The 19,113-nt window shown below is 33.7% G+C and overlaps 1 protein-coding gene across 1 annotated transcript in view; it reads right to left on the reverse strand.

The window, feature by feature from the left end:
- Window positions 1-4,961: 4,961 nt before the first annotated feature.
- The window catches only part of LOC145728173 (uncharacterized), a 31,138-nt gene continuing 16,986 nt past the window's right edge, over window positions 4,962-19,113 (reverse strand). The window contains exon 2 of the mRNA XM_081978216.1: window positions 4,962-5,986. Coding sequence (XP_081834342.1) covers window positions 5,604-5,986 — 383 coding nt within the window. The 3' untranslated portion in view covers window positions 4,962-5,603. The remainder of the gene's footprint in view (window positions 5,987-19,113) is intronic.

Genomic DNA, 19,113 nt, shown 5'->3' on the forward strand with positions numbered 1-19,113 from the left:
CTTGCATCTTGTTGGCTCTTTTGTGATACGAGACATTTGGTTTTGTCTGTGTTAATGAGCATATTTAATTGTTTTGCTGATTGATTAAAGGAGTGAAGTAATCTCTGAAGGTCGTCTTCAGAATCCGCCATGAGCACCGCATCATCTGCGTAGCAGACATCATTGAAGTAAGAAGTAAGTGTTCCCCATTTTGTATCCTGGCCTTTTTCTTTGAGTGTATCCTGCGCTTTACTGTTTGAGTTGTAATTTTTGTAATGATTCTTTGTATTATAAAAAATAGGTATAACAATAATTATTACAATTTTGTTGAAGTCAAACCCTAATCTAAAAAACAGTTTTTTATACTTTTAGGTCTGACGATCAGATACCAGAATCGTATTATCATCGTCGATCAATGAAACCTGCGAGGGGTTAATTAATATTAAAAACGCCGGACCGCGGGGTTGAGGGGGGGATGGGAGTGAAGAATTGGGATATCGATGACCGCGATTTCGCGCGATTTTAAGATTGAAGATTAATGACTAGATCGGACTTGAAAGAATCGCGATACATCAATAAATCAAGGATCACTTATGGGTACGCGGGCGGTCGATTAAGAGGGCCAGTCCGGTCTCGGCTGACGTCACGGCAACCTTTCATTAGGAAAGTGGCTAGATTTATGTGTCGGTCGAAGATCAAAGGCGGACTAGGTGTGAGACCAATTGTTCCCGTGACAAAACACTGCCAGGTAATTTACGGTTCGCTTTGGATTGTTCGCTGTTTGGTTCGGCCGATGATGCCGATATAACAGGCGGACGCGACCGAACTCTCCTAGAAATCACTAATTGGGTACCATTCAAAAAAACGACTGACTTTTTCTACAAGTACGTTAAAATTTAGTGCCCTGTATGTTGATAAATGATTTTTCCAGACTGTGTTAGATATGATAATTACATGAAGGCCAACTGGTCAATAAAGGTTTCAAGACATCAAGAACTGAAAACTAATATTGGAGTAGTTTGGAGGTGTCCCTCAAATCTTTTCCGTACCGCCAATCGGTGTTCTTAAAAAGCCGATCGGGTTTATGACGGTATTGTTCGGATCATGCGTAATTGATTAAGGTAATTAACCTCAATTTTCATTTCAATCTCTTCTTCGTCTTCCTATCGGACTTGCGAATCTCCAGTCGAATCCATTACGAATCTGCATACATTAAATACCCCGAAGAAAATCTCTTACGTCACTCCGAGACGTCATTATCGAGGGTGGTCCGATTTCCCGGCCGACGCGCCGCAATTAGATATAGAAGGCCGTCATTAGCGCGGATAACGATATAACTAGACAAATGAGCGTCGGCTCATTTCAAATTACCGACCGGACCGCTCTTTAATTTCCGGCCGGCCGCAAACACCTCCTTTACGTTGGCCTTTCGGGCCGAAATCGAAATTCCTCCTTCTTTCATTCCGCTTTTGATTGTGGGAGGATTTTCTGTTTTTGGATTAGGTATCAACTTAAATCATTTCACTAAACTAAATCAGAAAAAAGTTTTTCCAATTTTTATTCACAGTTATAATAACTGAGAAAATTAGAATTCAAAAATGACATTCATGCAAAAAAAGAATTGTATTTAAACACTCCGAATGAAAAACAGCACTTACAGTACCACAAACACAATAACTGTGGTTATGATTGCTTATGTTAGTTATGTCACTTTTCTTAATGTCAATGTCAATAAATCCGTGTTATTCATTGTCCGTTTTGTTATTCTCCCTTGCACTCACAAATTAATTACAAACAACGTTGCCAAATATCAAATCTACTATTTTTTGTTAATTGGTTCACATTTTGACCTCTCTAGGAATATTCTAATATTGTTCTTCAGAAAAAACTTATTAAAAAGTAAGAAGAGTAATATACATTATACAGCTTTTTGATGATTTTTATACCTAAATAATCGACTAATAATTAAAAGGGAATCAAAAAATGATTTAAAAAGCAATATGGTTTCGACATAGAAGAGGCCGGAGGCGGCAATTTAGGGATGTTATTGGCATTTACACGGGCCGTCGCTCCCATGTATATACCGCGGCCCCAAAAAGAAGTTTCGCACTGAATTATGGCTTCTTTCTTTTGCCGTCAAAAGAACCATTAAATCTCCTTTATAATGCTTAATTGTCGGAATGGCTTTTATTAATAGATTGGCGCTGATTGGACGCCCTATTATAACCCAGGACGATTCACTCGGGGCGAATCGAACATTTGGCCACCATAAGGTTTAGAGGTTAGATTAATGTTCTTATAATGTATTGTGTTTAAGTCGTTTTGTTTTTATATGGACTCCAAATAAAATGTATATTTCCGGAGGTAGTTTTACCTAGTCAGAACTAGATTTTACTGATACCATCATCAATACCTTCTGGATAATAGTGAAAAAAAAACCATCAACATTTTTCAACAATCAACACAAAACAACCAACTCGAAAGTAGCTACAGCTACCAGTTATATTGTCACGAAGGAAATAAATCAAATTTATTTCACTTGACATTATAATTGTTTAACAAATATGTAAGTATGTATTTGTTATTGTAATATTTTGTGCATGTAAAAGGTATTGTTTAAAGTGCTACTTTTGGGAATTATGTTGAAGGTTTTATTCCGATTCACTAAGTTGATAAACCAACCATTTTGTCAATTAGTTTTAACTGTCATTTAGTTATTAAATTATATTTTTCTACCAAGTGGTTTGATTCTACCTCTGAAACAAGATTTCGGTCAAGGCGTTTATTAAAGTAATAAACGTACGTCTCGTTTAACTTGTTGGACGAAAAGAGCTTTACAATTTAAACGTGACAATATTAATATTTTCTGATTTATGCTACAATTTGGATATTCTGAAAAAAGTTAAGTTAAGTTCAAAGTAACTGAAGCTACTAGTTGGATTACTTTAGTTACTTTTTAATTTTCTTGCTGCAAATACAGGCCATAACTATTTTGCTGGTCATTCTCTCAATTTGCAGATTTTACCACATCCTGGGTCTCCCTGTTCGTATAACCATCAAGCTAATTATCTTAATAGTTGTGTAAATTATATCTATTTATAGTAATTATATGTCTTATTGCGTTAAAGTATCTGGGTAGTCTGTCTTTGTAATCTCAATGAAAAGTTGAAAGTTGAAAAAGATGGACAAATAATATGCAAAGTAAAACAACAAAAGTAGTTGTAGTACAACTGGTTAGTCGTGTGTTTAAGACTTGCATTTGTCACCCAAAAAAATTAAAATAATCTATGTAGCCTTAGCTTTTTATATTATATGTATTTTTTATTACGTTTATATTTAGGCTATTTGTCTATATTCAAGCTACTCCCCTAACTTTATTTACTTTAATTGTAGCTTTCCAAGTCACCTTGCTCTGGGTTCCAGGACAGAGAGGGATTAAGAGAAATGAGAAAACCTGTATTCTGGCTAGAAAAGGACAGGGACTCCCCTTACAGGACCAGAACCATTCTGATGAACACGAAAGAGCCAAGCTCTGGGAGCAACTCTCTGGACGGGCGCACTCTAAAAAACTTCCTGAAGGTTACCACCGGAAAAGAAGTTTCCTCTCAGCACACTGTTGCTTAAAAGGAAAAGAAAAGAGAAAGAAAAACACGAAGAATGCAAATTCTGTGAGACTCCTGAATACTTTGTGACTGTGATGCAGTCTCAAATAAAAGGGCCAACTTGTTGGGTAGCAGCATCATCAATGATGGGGAGATTTCTGCTCTAAAACCGATTCAGCTTCTGGCCTTCATTAAGGCATTGAAACTGTGATGAGACTAAAGGGGGGAACAATAGGCTTCAAGGCTGCAGTGCATTGTCAACCTGACCTGAATTTCGCCCAAATTCTAATGCAAAAGACTACAGAGACAGCTACTTACTTGAAAAAGTAACTAGAATTTAACTAGTAACTACCAAAGTTGTATTTTTGAGTAGTTTAAAGGACGTATTTAAGAAAATTCGAAGATACACCAACCTAAGTGTTCGGTTGGTCTGTGTTGATCCGGTTAGTTTCTAATAAGATATTTCTTCAATTTTTAGCATTGTAGTATCTCCAATTCCTCCCAGCGAGTAGTTTGTTATTGACAGAATTCAAATTGTTAGAACAAAATTAGACTCAACTAATAATATCAGTCAAGCCAGATCTAACTTAAAAAAACTAGAATTCACTGTGAGTTCTATTTAATAATATCGGGTTTTTACGGTAAATCATCATGATCACGTGACTTATAGCTTATTCAAACAAGATAAAATTTGATCATTCAAATTTGGAGTATATCAACAAACTGACAGTTTGCAGTATGTGCTGAAAATATCTTTTTCAAAACGGAGAACATTTTGAATAGTAATAATAGCAATAATCTTATCATTAGAAAGACCAACCAAATGATAGTTTTATAGTAGTATTATCAAGATTTGATAACTTTGATACATGAATCTTTCAAGTCTACCGGCGCATTAGCAGGAGCAGTGATTCATAAAGTTTTAGGGCATCTAATTTGGCATTTAATTTGTATTTGTCTCTAGTTTGTCGATTATGTGACCTTAACTAGACTTTTTGAATGATAACTTTTAGAGAAATAAATAAATTACTCTAATCTAATTTACAAAGTTCCTATCTATAGAAGTGTCCGGAATTTCTCAAAACTAGGTATATAATCCAAACTCGTCTGATCTCCTGCAACATAAAAAGACACTGTTACACATGTTTAACGTCGCCTCCGAACGTTATTTCCGCTTGTCACTTAAATTATCTTTTTGATTACTTGAGATATGAACTAATTCAGTTGGCATCGTGTATATCATATGAGACGCGATGATTTAAATGCCGATAGACGGACGTTTATTGCCTGGGCACAAACGAGTTTATGGATGTTTTTGATTTCTAAAACGTTGCAGACACGTACTTGCAACAGGAATAGGAAAAATCAAACAAATTGTAGTAATTTTTTAATGTAAGTTTTAATATTTACATAGACACAGAAGCATATAGACATTTAAAAGAGTTTACAACTTTTATTGCAAATAGCCCATCGTTGTGACGAAAGACGAAACTGGTACAGCTCAATAAATATGTTACAAAAATTAATTTAAAACTAATTATATTCACAAAGTATATACAGCAATATTTACATTTAAGTACAGGAAATTTCATGTCAGTACAAAACATACAAAACGTTCGGTTCTGTCCACGTTTTGTTTATTTATCATTAAAAGTAAGCACAATACTACATTTGAAGAACACCAAGTAAATTAATTTATTTTTAATTGAAATATTTTAGTTGAATGTTTTTAAAACACTCTATCTGTACTAAATATAAACTCTTTCAGTTTTAAACTGTACAAAAGGAACTTTTTGCAGTGAGAGTCAAAACTTGTGCATTGACATATTAAGTATTTACAAAAGGTATAAATAAAAAAATATTTACATGTATAATATAAGTTTGTATACAAGTCTCTTTCTGTTATAGTTCTCCAGACAATAATTTAACTACCTACAATAGTACGTACAATATCTTCATAACGTCAAACATTGATTAAATTCTCCTAATCCTGTCAAAATGCACACCCCGAATCAACCACAACTATTTCTCGCTCATCACCAGATTCTTAGGACAATCATCCTCGTTGTGTATCACCGCCTTCTTCTTCAATATCCCCAGGTCCTGGACGTTCTCCAAGAAACTGCGGTGAGCTGATATCATCTTCGTGGTTTCTACGTCTTTCTTCAGCTCCTCCATGTCCCGTTTCAGTTTGGCTCGTCTGTTTTGGAACCACGTGATCACCTGGGCGTTGGTCAGACCTAGACTTTGGGCGATTTCGTCCCTGTCTGCCGGACTGAGGTATTTCTGGTAGAGGAATCGTTTTTCCAACTCGAAGATTTGATGGTTGGTGAAGGCAGTGCGGGATTTTCGTTTTTTCTTCGGTTGCTGGCGCGAATTGAAGAGGTTGAGGTGGTTCTGACCGTCTGAAACAAATATTAATAATCAGATAAAATGCTTTTTTAATTTCGGACAGATATCTGATAATGTTGGTTTTAGGGTTGTGTTTTTAATAAAAGTTAATTTTGAATTGTTTTTAGTGTTTAATTAATGCTTGGAACTTAATATAGATTTACAAATATTCGTACAGATTTGTTCAAGAGAACAAAATTAAGATGACGTCATAGTCTAACTATAACTATAACATCTATAGCTTTACTATAGAAATAGCAGAAGGCTTCAAAAACTTTTTCATATCCAGAAATTAAATTTAAAATTACTGGAACTGTCTTAAACTTTCCGGGAATATTCCACAAATGCCAGAATTTGCTAAAACTATTCTAGAAATGCCAATTATTTTAATTGGTACAGAAACTGCCTTAGAATTTTACAAGTGCTTTGCACTTACCAAGATTTTCCAAAAATTACAAAGTTTTCTAGAATTATTTTGGAACCCAAAAAATTTTAATACTACTGAAACTCTCTTAAAAAATGCAGAGATGTTTACAAATGTCTTTCCAGGAATTTTCCACAAATGCCAGAATTTCCTAGAATTATATTGAAACTGACTGCCAAATACCTTTAAATACCACTGAAACTGTTCCAAAAACCACCAGAAAATTCTACAAGTGTCTTAAACTCTTAAAGAATTTTTCACAAATGCCAGAATTTCCTAGAACTACTATGGAAATTCCAAAGGTTTTTAAATGCTACTAACACTCTCCCAAAAAATGTCAGAGAAACCTACAAGTGTCTTAAACCTTCCAAGAATATTCTAAAATTGCCAGAAGCCCCTAGAATCACTTTAAAAGTGCCAGAAGCCTCTACAAACTTCATTCTTCTTCAAGTCTCTTCAAACCATTCAAACATCTTTTGACAGTTGCTTCTAGAATTTACGGAAATGTCAGAGACCGCGCTAAAAACGTTTTAGATCTTCCAAAACCCTAATTTTAAAACTGGCAGAGCTTTAAGGGTGTCTTAGAGCTTCCAAGAATGTTCTAATATTGTCAAAAGTTTCTTTTAAAAGGCTCTAAAAACTCTAAACTATGTTTAAAAATACTGTAAACTTCTAGAATTATCTTAAAATTAATTTGATTAATTTCAAATTTATTTTCAAGTTTCAGTATTGGCAGATGCTTCTAAAACCGGTGGAAATGATTGGATGTGAACTTTTGAAATTTGCGATGTTTTAGTACCTTAGTTTAAACAAAGTTATTTAATAGTAGAACAAAAATAATAGAGTCTAGGTAGTTTAGGTTACTTAGTTTTTAAAGAAATGAGTGAGCAAATGGAAAATAGTTATTGTCTCATGGAAAAAATTAACCCAACACGTGAAAAAATTGTTATCTAATGAAAGTGATATTAAAATTCGCTCATGACGTTTTAACTACATGTTGCACATTTTTCTGTTAGTGATGCAGATTACATTTATAGATAAAAACCTTCCCACGCAATCAGCATTTGCTATGGGTGGAGCAAGTGTCAAAGAGCATCTCCAAGTCCTTTAGCCCTTTTAAAATCCGATCCGCAGTTATATACAAAAAAGTCAATATGTACAAGGATATAATTCCACATTGTACGAATGCAACTCAGGTAATAATAATTATTGACGTCGGCTCGGATACGAATTAAAGGGACTGAAAATGGCGTTTTAATTTTTGGGTTATGGGCGCGAGATAGCGCTGGCACACCTGCCAATTACAGACAACACAAGTCTTGTTTTAATTGAATTAAAATGGATTTTTATCCGGAGTTGCACTATTAAACTCCGATTATTGCTTTTTGGGGTACCTTTTGAAAGGCCCCGAAGTCTGGGCTCATCCGCACTAATCTGATGTTAAGCGTATTAGAAAAGGGGCCGCGTTGAACTGAATGTTATTTTTAACAGCCTGTCGCTGAGATTTAATAAATTATTTTACAGACTCGGGTTGACAGCGGTGTTTAAACCAACATACGTTTCTGCTTCTTGTCTTGATGATTTTTTTCTAAAGCGATCAGAGTCGATAAAGTTCTTTGATTCCGGACTGAAAATGATGTAAACTGTCCACACGTGCCTGTCATAACAACAGGAAATTTATTATCTGCAACACCACCAGACATGCAAACAGAAGAAAATATGTTATTTTTCAAAGAACTAAGTAAAATTTTATTACGTGAGTATGAGTCTAAACTAACAAATTTGCACAGTCCACACATTTGTTAAAATTTAAGAAATTCTAATATACAGAACATTCACAGAAAGGCAAACAATTCAAATATGGTTTAGCACTTTGGATCATCCAAACATACCATAAAATCAGTTTTCTGGCTTAATTTTTAGCATTTTTTCGAGCATCAATTTTTAACAGCATTAGCCAAGTAATTTTATAACAACAAACAACGTATGTTAATCCATAAACACTAATCAACACCTTCCAGAAAAATTTCCCATGAGGCTTAAGAAAACGACAGAAGCGCCACCTCGTCAGTCTTCGGTTTTGTGTGAATTCGTGTGCATTGAACTGTCAACAGGCCATTAAGGGGCGCTGGCAGCCTGCAACTTGATAGGACTTGGCATGTTCCTAACATGTTTATTTTGGTTCGGTTCCGATTCCGATTATATTCCACTCTTGATAGATTTGTGGCTTGTGTTTATTTTACAACATTGGCATGAGGAAAAATTGCTTTACTGCTAAAGTCAAGCGGTAAGATGGATGGTCGAAGATGAGTATTTTACTCAAGTGTACAGCAACAAGTCCAATTACATGGTGATTTAAAACAGAATCGTGCACGATCTAATGCAGCGTTTGTCTCGATCAAAGGCGATTTAAGACCGGTACGGATGATGTATTGCCCTGCAAAAATGGCCGACCTCAAAACGGAACTATTTTATGTCTTACCATAAACAGTGGGTTATCATAATGTTAGATCAGTGTGGGACCGACTTAAAATGGATGTTTTTTTATTGCCACAAGTCGAAGATCCTGGTTGCGATAATATAACCAAGAACGCCCTCTAGTTTGTTATATTAGTTAATGTAATGTCCAAAAATACAAATTGCAACACTCTTCGTAGTTTATGATTACTGTACATGTGAACTTGTTGTGTTTATTCCTTTAATGAATAAAATGACTGTAAAAATAATAGGAAACAACATTGATTAAAATTGCCTAAATAACTGAGATGTTAAAGTAATAAAAATCACTGTTGACAATGTGGCACGAATCGCCTCTAATAATTTGTGTAATGGTTGTTTCGACTTAAAAGGGGAGTGCAATGCACGACAATACGTTAAGTCTAATACGTATTAATGATTATAGGGGCGGTTGGCTTTCAGGAATTTATCCAATAAAGTCTACCATGATTTTCTATACTCTCCCCGATATATTAAATGAAGCCTCGTAAATAATCGCCCAGCGAGTTATTAACATTGTAATGACGACATAAGGAGTAAACGAAGCATAGAAGTCAATCGTCCTTCAAAAAATCCCATAATTAAGTAGGAGAAATAAGACGTTTTAGCCGTTGAGGAGGTGTTTTTTTTCAACGTTTTGCGATGGGACTCAATTATTAACGGCGGCGGCATAACAACAACAAGGTAACAAAACAACAATCAAAAATTCACCGAATTCCTTTCGAAAAAAATTAATAACCAAACCCAAAGAACAAGCTACGTAAGGCTTAAGTCAAAGTCTCTGCTGTAGGTGAGGACAAGCGCGGGGCTTGCGATGGACCAAATCGAGTGTTTGTCTACCAGAACATGGTACCCAGGGTGGTTCGTTAAGCTGGCCGACTGCCGGCATGGTACCACAAAGGCGGCATATTAGTCACACCTGCCCGGTACTACCAGAGAGCAAAGCGGCGCATTACGTCGAGCTTCTCGGTCTGAACCGAAAGAATGATTTTGCGTTATCATTTAATGATTAGCTGTTTAGTACTTTGTTCTCGTGATTGCTAATTGCTTTCCCGTATATACAAACCGTTTAGATTTTATGGCTTTCCATAGGAAGTAGGCCTAAGGCTTGCAACCATGTGACAAGCTATCAGATGAAAAAAGAGTTTTTTTAAAAACTACCACGATTTTCTAACTGTAAGTATTTAGAAACTATTATAGACCTGAAACTTCTCGATTATTATTATTATTATGTATGTTTTAAGATAACGTAATTACTTTCAAAATTCTACTATCGATAATCATCAAATATAACAACTATCGACAGAATTCCAGCTTCTATAGCAGGAAGCGTCGATCCCAACTAATTATAACGACCGACATATTGAACCGCAAAAAATGGGGAGCGACAAAAAAACCGATCACGAAAACCAAAATTATCTATAGCAACGAATTTGTAAAAGTTCTAAGCACGAACCGGCATAAGGTTTTATTAAGTCATAACGAGACACTTTCATACAAACCGCAGAATTTTGTTGGACCAAAGTTTTGTGGTCGATTTGCCAGCTCAAACCTCTAATTTTTTGACGCAACAAGAAACCGTCATTTGCTTATAATAATAGTGTTATTTCGTGCGGTAATTGCGTGCAACAAAAAAAACTTAATTAAGTGTTGTACGGTTATTTTTTTCTAAAAGTCTTCTTTAGATCGTTACAAACTGGTAAATAAACAAACCATTCACCTTAGTTTAAATTTAAGTTTTTGGTTTGTCGTGTTTAATTTATGTTTTCTTGATCTCTTGCATCCCTTTGGATTCCTTTTTTGCTTCATTATTTCATCTAAGTTGTAAAGTTTTAAGTAAAAGACATATGCTTCTATGAAGTATACTTTAGTTGATGCATTTATATTTACTGTATTCAGGGTGCCATAAATTCGTGTGTAGGAATAGGAATCTCGAAAACGGTTAGAAATACTGAGTTGGCTAAAGCATCTATCTTAAATATTGCAAAAATTCTTATTTTTTCCGGAGATTTCCGAAAAAAAATAAATTTTTAATAGTTTTTATTTTCTTTTTGTATTATTTTACTCGTTAATTGCAATTTTTCTTCCTCTAAAACATGACTATATCATATTTGATATCCGACGTTTTTGGTTACTAGTATCAACATTCATTTTTCGTATGAGTGCTGTATTGTATTTTTACATTTTCAAATACAGTTTTTTTCTCTGGTTTAATTTAGTGGTTGAAAAGGTTATAATTTGTAAAAAATGCATTTAAGATAGTTTAACAGATTTGATCCTGCTGGCATTAGTGTAGTTTGATAGACACTAAGAGCTGTCAAAATAACCTCTTTTTTTGACAGTTTGACGTGTGTGACAGGCCAAACGTCAAAAACCTTACTAAAACAACTTAAATTTACAAAAAACCTGTCACAACTTAAATTTAGGCTAGTTTCAACTGTTTTGCTTTTGCTGTCGATGGTGGGGTTTCACGGAAATGACTTTGACCGCTGTTAAAATATATACCTATAATTTAGTTTCGATACCTTTTTGACAGAGTGACGTGTGTGACAGCCCAAATGTCCTGTCAAACGTAACAAAACTGTCATAAACTTACACGTAAACAAACTATTGAAACACTACAATAGGTCTGTTCGCAGCCAACTAATAATCAGAGGAATATGTCCAGCTTTTGGACATTACCCTTAAAATGTCAATGTCACGTGAGCATTCAACCAATAAAAGCCAGCAATTTCCGATTTTCAGTTGGAAACCAGTTTGAAATTGCCTCTACGAACAGACCTTACGAAACATTACCTTAACTCTGCAACTTCTTTCAATTTAGCGGAAATAGCAAAAATTGGGTTTGTATTGTTGATGAGATAATTCATACATTTATAGTCAGACGTTTCTGTTTTTTAGTAACCATCATTAACTTATTTTTTTTAATACGATCCTATTTTTTTAGCATTCTGATTCTGAAAGGACTATTTGTCCTGATGCAAATGATGTTCAACACTTGTTTGATGGTTTAAATTTTAGGTTAGAATTCGAACAAATCTGTGATCGTTTTTCAAATTATTATTTAAATTGACATTATTGATTGGCTAGTATAAAATTATAAAAAATGTCAATTCTACTCTGCTTTTAAGTTTGGAGAAAGTGTGTTTTTACCATGCAAGTTTGATTTATTGGAATTTTTAGAATTATCTCAATTTTTGCAAATTGGAAAATCGATTCTTACAGCCACCTAAAATCAATTCTCAAATTTTAATTTGTTATTCTTACTGTTTTGCCATTTTCAAATTTTTTCAATTTCCTAAGATTAATTTGTAATTTTATAGGTGTCGTGTCCATGTGTCAATTATTAAAAGTATCGAATATATACCAAAATATAATAATTAATACGGAAATATTCTTTCTTCTTCAAGTACCACTATTTCATTGCTACTTTTTGTTATTCTACAGCATACATAGAAATAAATGTGTTATAATGTGTTTCCTTTGGGAGAGATCACAATTATTAATTCATTATTCATGTATGTATTTTCAGATTCTGCCTTCAAAAAGTATACAAAAACTAATATGATACAAAAAAACACATTGAAAAAACACTACACTTTTCGTAGCTTAAGATTCAGAAACCATCAATATGTATTTATAATTTAGTTTCAGTTACACTAACAACCAATTGTTAAGCGTCATAAAATTAAAAATAATATTTTCTCTCAATGTACGCTAAATAAATCAATCCAATGTTTCCGATTTTTTATGGTTTGAATTTAAAGCTGTTTTGTTCAAAATTCAACACCAACCTAAGCTTATACGGCCTTTTCTTCCAGATATTAAGTCGAAGGCACGCGAAGCAATATGTCTAAATCGCCAATTACTACCGGAAAACGATCTTCTTTTGTTAAAAGGGCCATTTTGTTGCGTCAAATAACTAAAATCCACTTTCACAGCTCAGCGATTTCATTATCCCCTAAACGTTTACGATATGTGCTGTGGTGTGGGTGACGACAGCTTTAGTCTGTTTTTTTTTCTCTCTGTTTGTACAACTCGTTATTTTACGACTTTTTCCTACTTTTCCTGCATGTTAATGTCTGGCATAGAAAGCCAGTATAAAAAAAAACGGAAACATAAAACTACGTTTTATAGCAGAAGCCAAGTGAACTTATTAGAATAGTATAATGTTTCACTTAAGTAGGAGATAAGTAATGGAAGTTACATTGTAATTTGGGTCGTAAAAAAACGTAAAAATAGCGCAACAAAGCTCCATAAACCGTCGTTGACGCAACAACAATAGATCGTAAAAAGGCAGCAAAACTGTGAAACAGGTAACTAGAAAAGTGTGAACTCGCCTTGGTAATTATTGCCCATGGGCCGTAAAGGAAACGAAAGTAGCCATTGTCGGTGTTGGTAACGTTTAAAACGGTGCATTTTTCGAAGTTAAAAAAAAACAATACCTTCTAGACCGCAGAAGCCCTTTAGGGACTCCGAAAAACTCTCACGCTATCCGCCATCGCATTTTTCGTTAATAGAGAAGTCAATCCAAAGACAGGCGAATATTAGGCCGGGGGTTTACCGCACAGGAAACGATAATTGTTTTCTTTCTTTTTGATAATAAAGACCCCACACCCTTTATAATAAATATATAAATTTCCTCTTTTGAAACGTTAATAGTCAGTTTCGGGTGGTGGAAATTACCTTCACCGCCACCTATGGTGACTGCGGTTTGTATTATGTTTTTTTAATTTTCAGACAGCTGTTGTCTACGCCCTTTGGTCAATGATATATCAATTATTTTCAGCATTCTGAAGGGTTTTTTGATTAAATTGTTGTATTTTAGGTACCACCGTTATGCTTGACATGAATTAATGAAACGATTAGTATGCAGTCAAGAAAAAAGTGTTGGCAGTGCAAATTTAAATGCCTAGAAACATTTAAAAAGATAACAAGGTTGTTTATTTCTGTTAATAATAATTATTATTATTTTAAGTACTTACGTGCTTTATCACTTAAAATGCTGCTGGCAAAGTGAGCCACTAATTCGATGTCTTTTTTGTTTTAAACATCTTTTTCTCTGGGTTCTTGATCGTAAAATATAATAAATTTTAAAGACAATAATTTCGTTAATTTATGGTGAAAATCGGTCGATAATGACATGACACATAAATTGTACCCTAATTACTTTCATTATAATAATCTAATTCGCAACAATTTCGTGCCCAGATACGTTACACTCCAATTCATTGACTGAGAGACAATTTCAATTTGTGCACTATGGCAACTCTACTTGCATCAGTTTGAAATTCAATGTCTAATTTAGTTACATTAAAAAATGTTGCAAAGAAATTTGTTTTTATTAAATCAGGCTTATGAACGTTATAGGTAAGTCGCAATCAAACTCAAACCTAGTTAGCAGAATTAATTGATTGACAATGTCAGTTCGTCTTAAATTAGTTTTACTGTCAAATTCAGTGTTTAAAAGATTTTGCTTTTACATTAACAAAATGATTTTATACACCTCTGGCAACTTTTGAGAGGTTTTCAGTAGTTTCTATAGGCTCTTGGCATTTTTAGAATGATTCTAGGGGACTCTGAAGGTTTAGAATACTTGTAGAGGACTTTGACGATTTTTGAAAGATTTTCAGAAGGGTTTAGAGGCCTCTGGCAATTTTAAAATATTCTTGAAAGGCGTAGGACACTTTCAGAGGCCTTTCGCAATTTTTGAGAGATTTTCAGTAGTATTTAAATGCCTCTGGTATTGCCAAATTAATTGTAGAGAATTAAGTAAATTTTAAAAAATCTTTGAACCCTTTAGCAATGTCAAACAAACTTTTGCAAGCTTTAAGGTAATAGCTGTAAAAGCTTCATATTGAAGGTCTGTGAGCAATCTTAAGATGATTTTAATAATACATGTTTTCAGGTCTCTGGCAATTATAAAAACTTGGAAAGATTAAGATCCTTGTAGAAGATCTGGTAATTTTTGGGATATGTTTAGTTGCATTTAGACTCTTCTGGCAATTTCAAAATAATTCTAGAAGTGTACGACAATTTTAAAACAGTTTTGGAAGTACAACCCTCCGGTAGTTTTTTGGTATTTTAAGGCCTCTAACATTTCCAAAATGACTAGAGAGATCTATGGCAGTTTAATCGTAAAAAGTAGAATTTTTCACTTCAGGGTTTTATTTATAAACATTTTTTCCACTTTGACGTCATCCTAAATTTGTATATAGTAATAGTTAAACTTGGTACCGTTTTGCGACTATTATTGAACTACCAAGCGAAATGTGAACAAATTACAATTAATTTTCAAGATTTTATCATATTTAAAGGAAAAAAAGAATAATTTTCCTAGTTACCTAATAATCAATAACTAATACTTAAAAAGTAAATGTATTGGCAATGAGGTGTTTTTATACAAGTTTTTGAACTTAATTAATTAGATTAAGTTAAGTGATAAAATTGTAAATTCTTAGTCATTTTAAAGGTTGAAAATCTCATTTTTTAATACAACACATATTAAAGAAGACGTAATTAATTGAAATCAGACCTATTAAAAAATCTGATGTAAAAAATACATTTAGGTAATTAGCTATAAAATAGGTTTCCTATTAAGGAGAGAACCGGCTAGAATATTACCCGCTATAACTCAGCATTAATGGAAAGCCTTAAAATATGAATTTATTAATTTTTTTATTATAGTACCGCATAATGAGCTGCCCAATGTGCTTTTTATATCAGCAATTTTATGTCGTTACTTTATCTGCATTCAGGGTGGAGGCTAAAAAAGTCGCACAATGAAAATTGTATCAGTGACGTAGCTTAAGGATGTCTGCATTGAATTTGATTTGGAGATGTGGTTAATCAACTGTGGTGCAGCCACCCTTAAGGTTTTATGAGCACAGCTCAAAACCGAGCCATTAATTATTGACATTACCAAACACTTTAAGGTTCTTTGTCGGCCTGCGTTCATCTTGACAGACAGGAAATATACAGCTTTTTAATTGCGCATTTAACTCGCCAAAAGCGTATTCTTTTGTGACTATTTCGATTCAGTCCCTCTAGAAACACCCAGGTTTTCAGTAGAACCACATGATACACATATGGTAATGATGCCTAACAAATACCGATATTTTAATTAAGAACTCATACCAAAAACATTCCAATGCTCATAACCCATTTGCCGCCATTACGCATTTATTAAGCCTAATTTTCTGTATGGGTTGCTCAATATTAATTCTTGCTAGTGGCATGAGTGCGGGGAATTTTCCGACACTAATGGCACCGAAACATGAAAGGGGTATTACAAATTAGTCGACAATAATTAGGCTTTGAAAATACAATTTGGTTTTTACACCACTGGCATGTATTTAGCTTTGTTCAATTCCAGTTGCAAAATTTAATGGTTTAAGTCAATATTTCGATTTAGTAATCTGAGAATTAAATTGTGAATAACTTCTAAATGGATTTTTTTTGTTGTTTTTTGTGCACATGGTAGGAAGAATGTTTTTAGAATAGTTAGTTAAAAAAACAAAACAATGTGTTTATCTGTTAATTAAATAATTTGAATTTTCAAAAGTAGAGAATTCAAGTTTGTTTACGAATTGCTTTTTTTAATGTAAAAAGACTCTTATTTTGACTCAAATTTATCAAAATATCTGCATTAAAATTCAACGTTGATTTCTGACATTCAAGCATTTTCAAATTTAATTTTTAAATTTTTGGAAGTTGATAATAAGTACTTTTTCTATTTAATTGAATTTTAAGCGTTCTATAATTTTCTCAAAACCTTCAAGTTTTTAAGCTCAGTATTTTTAAATGTTAAAATTAAATTTCTTAAAGTTGAATTTTGCTTTGTCGTATAAATTCTTTTATTATCATGAAGACAAATGTAAATTTTAAAAATTGAACCTTCATTTGAAAAAATTTAACTTACTATGTTTAAAAATTAGGATATTAGCAATGTTTCTTTATTTTAATTTTGGGAATGTCAAATATATTTTCTATTAATTATTTAAAAATCGACAAAATGACTTTGTGCTCTTGATATGTCTTTCTTATTTTCAAAAAAACAGGGTTGCAGTTTTTGGGACAGTGTGTTACTTTTTGGTAAAATACAACATGGCGCTAGTAGAATTTTTATAATCTTTTTTGTTGTTAAGAAAACAGTTTTAAAAGGCATCTATAAAATAAAATTTACAATCCAGGGACGCACTAAGTTTTTTCTCAAGCGTGTTTTGTGTTTTAAATAAAGCACCCTGATTATCATACTTTATTTTTACTTGAATTAGTATGAGCTTTCCAAAATTATATATTTGTATATAATTATTTTTACAAGGAGGTATAAGGTAAGAATTTACAATTTTCGAAAATTTCTTTTGATTTTAATGCCGAATTTACCAGTTTAGTCGGTTTACTGAACAAATCACAAGTAGTCAAATGTATTATCTAAGAAACTTCAGGAAAAAAGTGAAGAAAATAAAAATTATTTTATTTTAAATTCTGTTTCTTAATAGAAATGATTGTATACAATTATACATTTATAGAAAGTTTACACCAAGCCTGGTTAGCCCAAGAATTCTTGTTAACATTCTGGAAAAAATAAATTCCTCTCAGAAATTAGTGTCTCAAAAATTAAATTTTTTAATTCTCCCCTGTATCTTAAAAACGGAAAGAGTTATAAAAATTCTGCTGAAGCTAGGAGCTTAAAACTCCTTTTTTTTTATTGCGTGGCCTTTTCTGTTGGTTTTATTTTGTATTATTGTCTTTTCTCTTTCTTCTTTTTGGCACTCAAAAATCTGAAAACAGTTGATTAGTGTTCTATCTAGATAAATTAGTAATAATGTTCTGGTAACAGCACTAACAGGTAGTATTTAAAACTTTGTGGAATTCAAATCAAACACCTGTTTCGAACCATTGCCACCCATCATCAGACAATTTCAGTCACTCTCGCAGGCCTTTTAAGCTGACAAACAAAAAAAGAACTGATCAATTTGCCAATAAAGCCAACTGTTTCGTAAACGCTTTTAAACCACCCGGATTGTGGAATTTCGAAAACACGCATGTCGTACCGTTCAAGCTACACGGTACCGCTGCATGTTATATAAAATAAGTTGTTGGTCACTCAATTAGCCAAGAAACACTCAATATTTTCTTCCTTCGGCTTCTTTGACCGATCTCGGACTCTCCAATTAGTGTGAACCGTCGCCTCCGGCGATGGCGGCTCTTTTGAACTTTAAAAATTACCTGTTACCACTTTGCGCAGCGCCGGATCCAGCCAGCTCGATCCGATCGTTTCGATCTGATTAACGTAATTCAATTTATGTCGGAACCGTGACTGTCGGTACTATTTATTTTCAACCAGGGATTTAACCAGTTTCCAGCCCGACTAATATCCCAACGAACGAGGTAGGGAGTTGTTTTGCAAAAGGTCGGAAATGTTAAAATAGTACTGCTCTGAACTGGAATCCTCTTAGATGGTTTCGGTACGGTCCCCGATTAGACTGTGCCTTGTAATCGTTACAGCTACCGACCTACAGTCACATTCTGATGTCGCTGCTAATGCGCTTTAGCCGAGCGAATCAATCGCTTAGCATAATCTTGTTCCAAAGTCAATGGTACCGCTTTTTCGGTGTCGACGACAAAAAAAGGTCGTAAAACACCGTTTCGATCCGAAATAGGCATATTGCGGTCAACGGTGATGGCATTTTTTCGTCCCTGTTGTAATTTTAAGTTAATTGGTGTGGAGAATGTCGGCATATTAACTCGATATACACTAAGGGGAGGGGTTTGTTTTCGGGTTCCTGTAATTTAGTACCACCCTCGGCAAAATTAAGTATTAGGTTTAATATGAGTTTTTTCCTCTAATAATCATTCATTGCACTGTCTGTGTGGTAAAATGGTAAAATGCAGAACAGAAATAGGAATTGTAATTTGAGGGGCAGTTCTAACGGGTACTACAGACATGTGTATGCGATTTATAATCGTTGGTATCGAATCAAGCAAGCAGTTAAATGACAATAAAGCCGTATTTCAATTATTAATTTAAGCACAAACATGGGTATAATATCCTCAAATCCGTTAAACAGGTGTTCGGCGTAGTATGTACAAACGTTGTCTGAAACTGTAATTAAACTCTATTCAATTCCAAGTAGAACCGATAATACCTATCAAAATCTAGTAAAAAATAGAGAGTTTCTGTATAAGTTACTATTATTATTCATATGTCAACTTATG

The sequence above is a fragment of the Ips typographus genome, linkage group LG4 (assembly GCF_016097725.1).
Source record: "Ips typographus isolate SLU linkage group LG4, UJ_Ityp_2.0, whole genome shotgun sequence".
NCBI classification, from domain to species: Eukaryota; Metazoa; Arthropoda; class Insecta; order Coleoptera; family Curculionidae; genus Ips; species Ips typographus.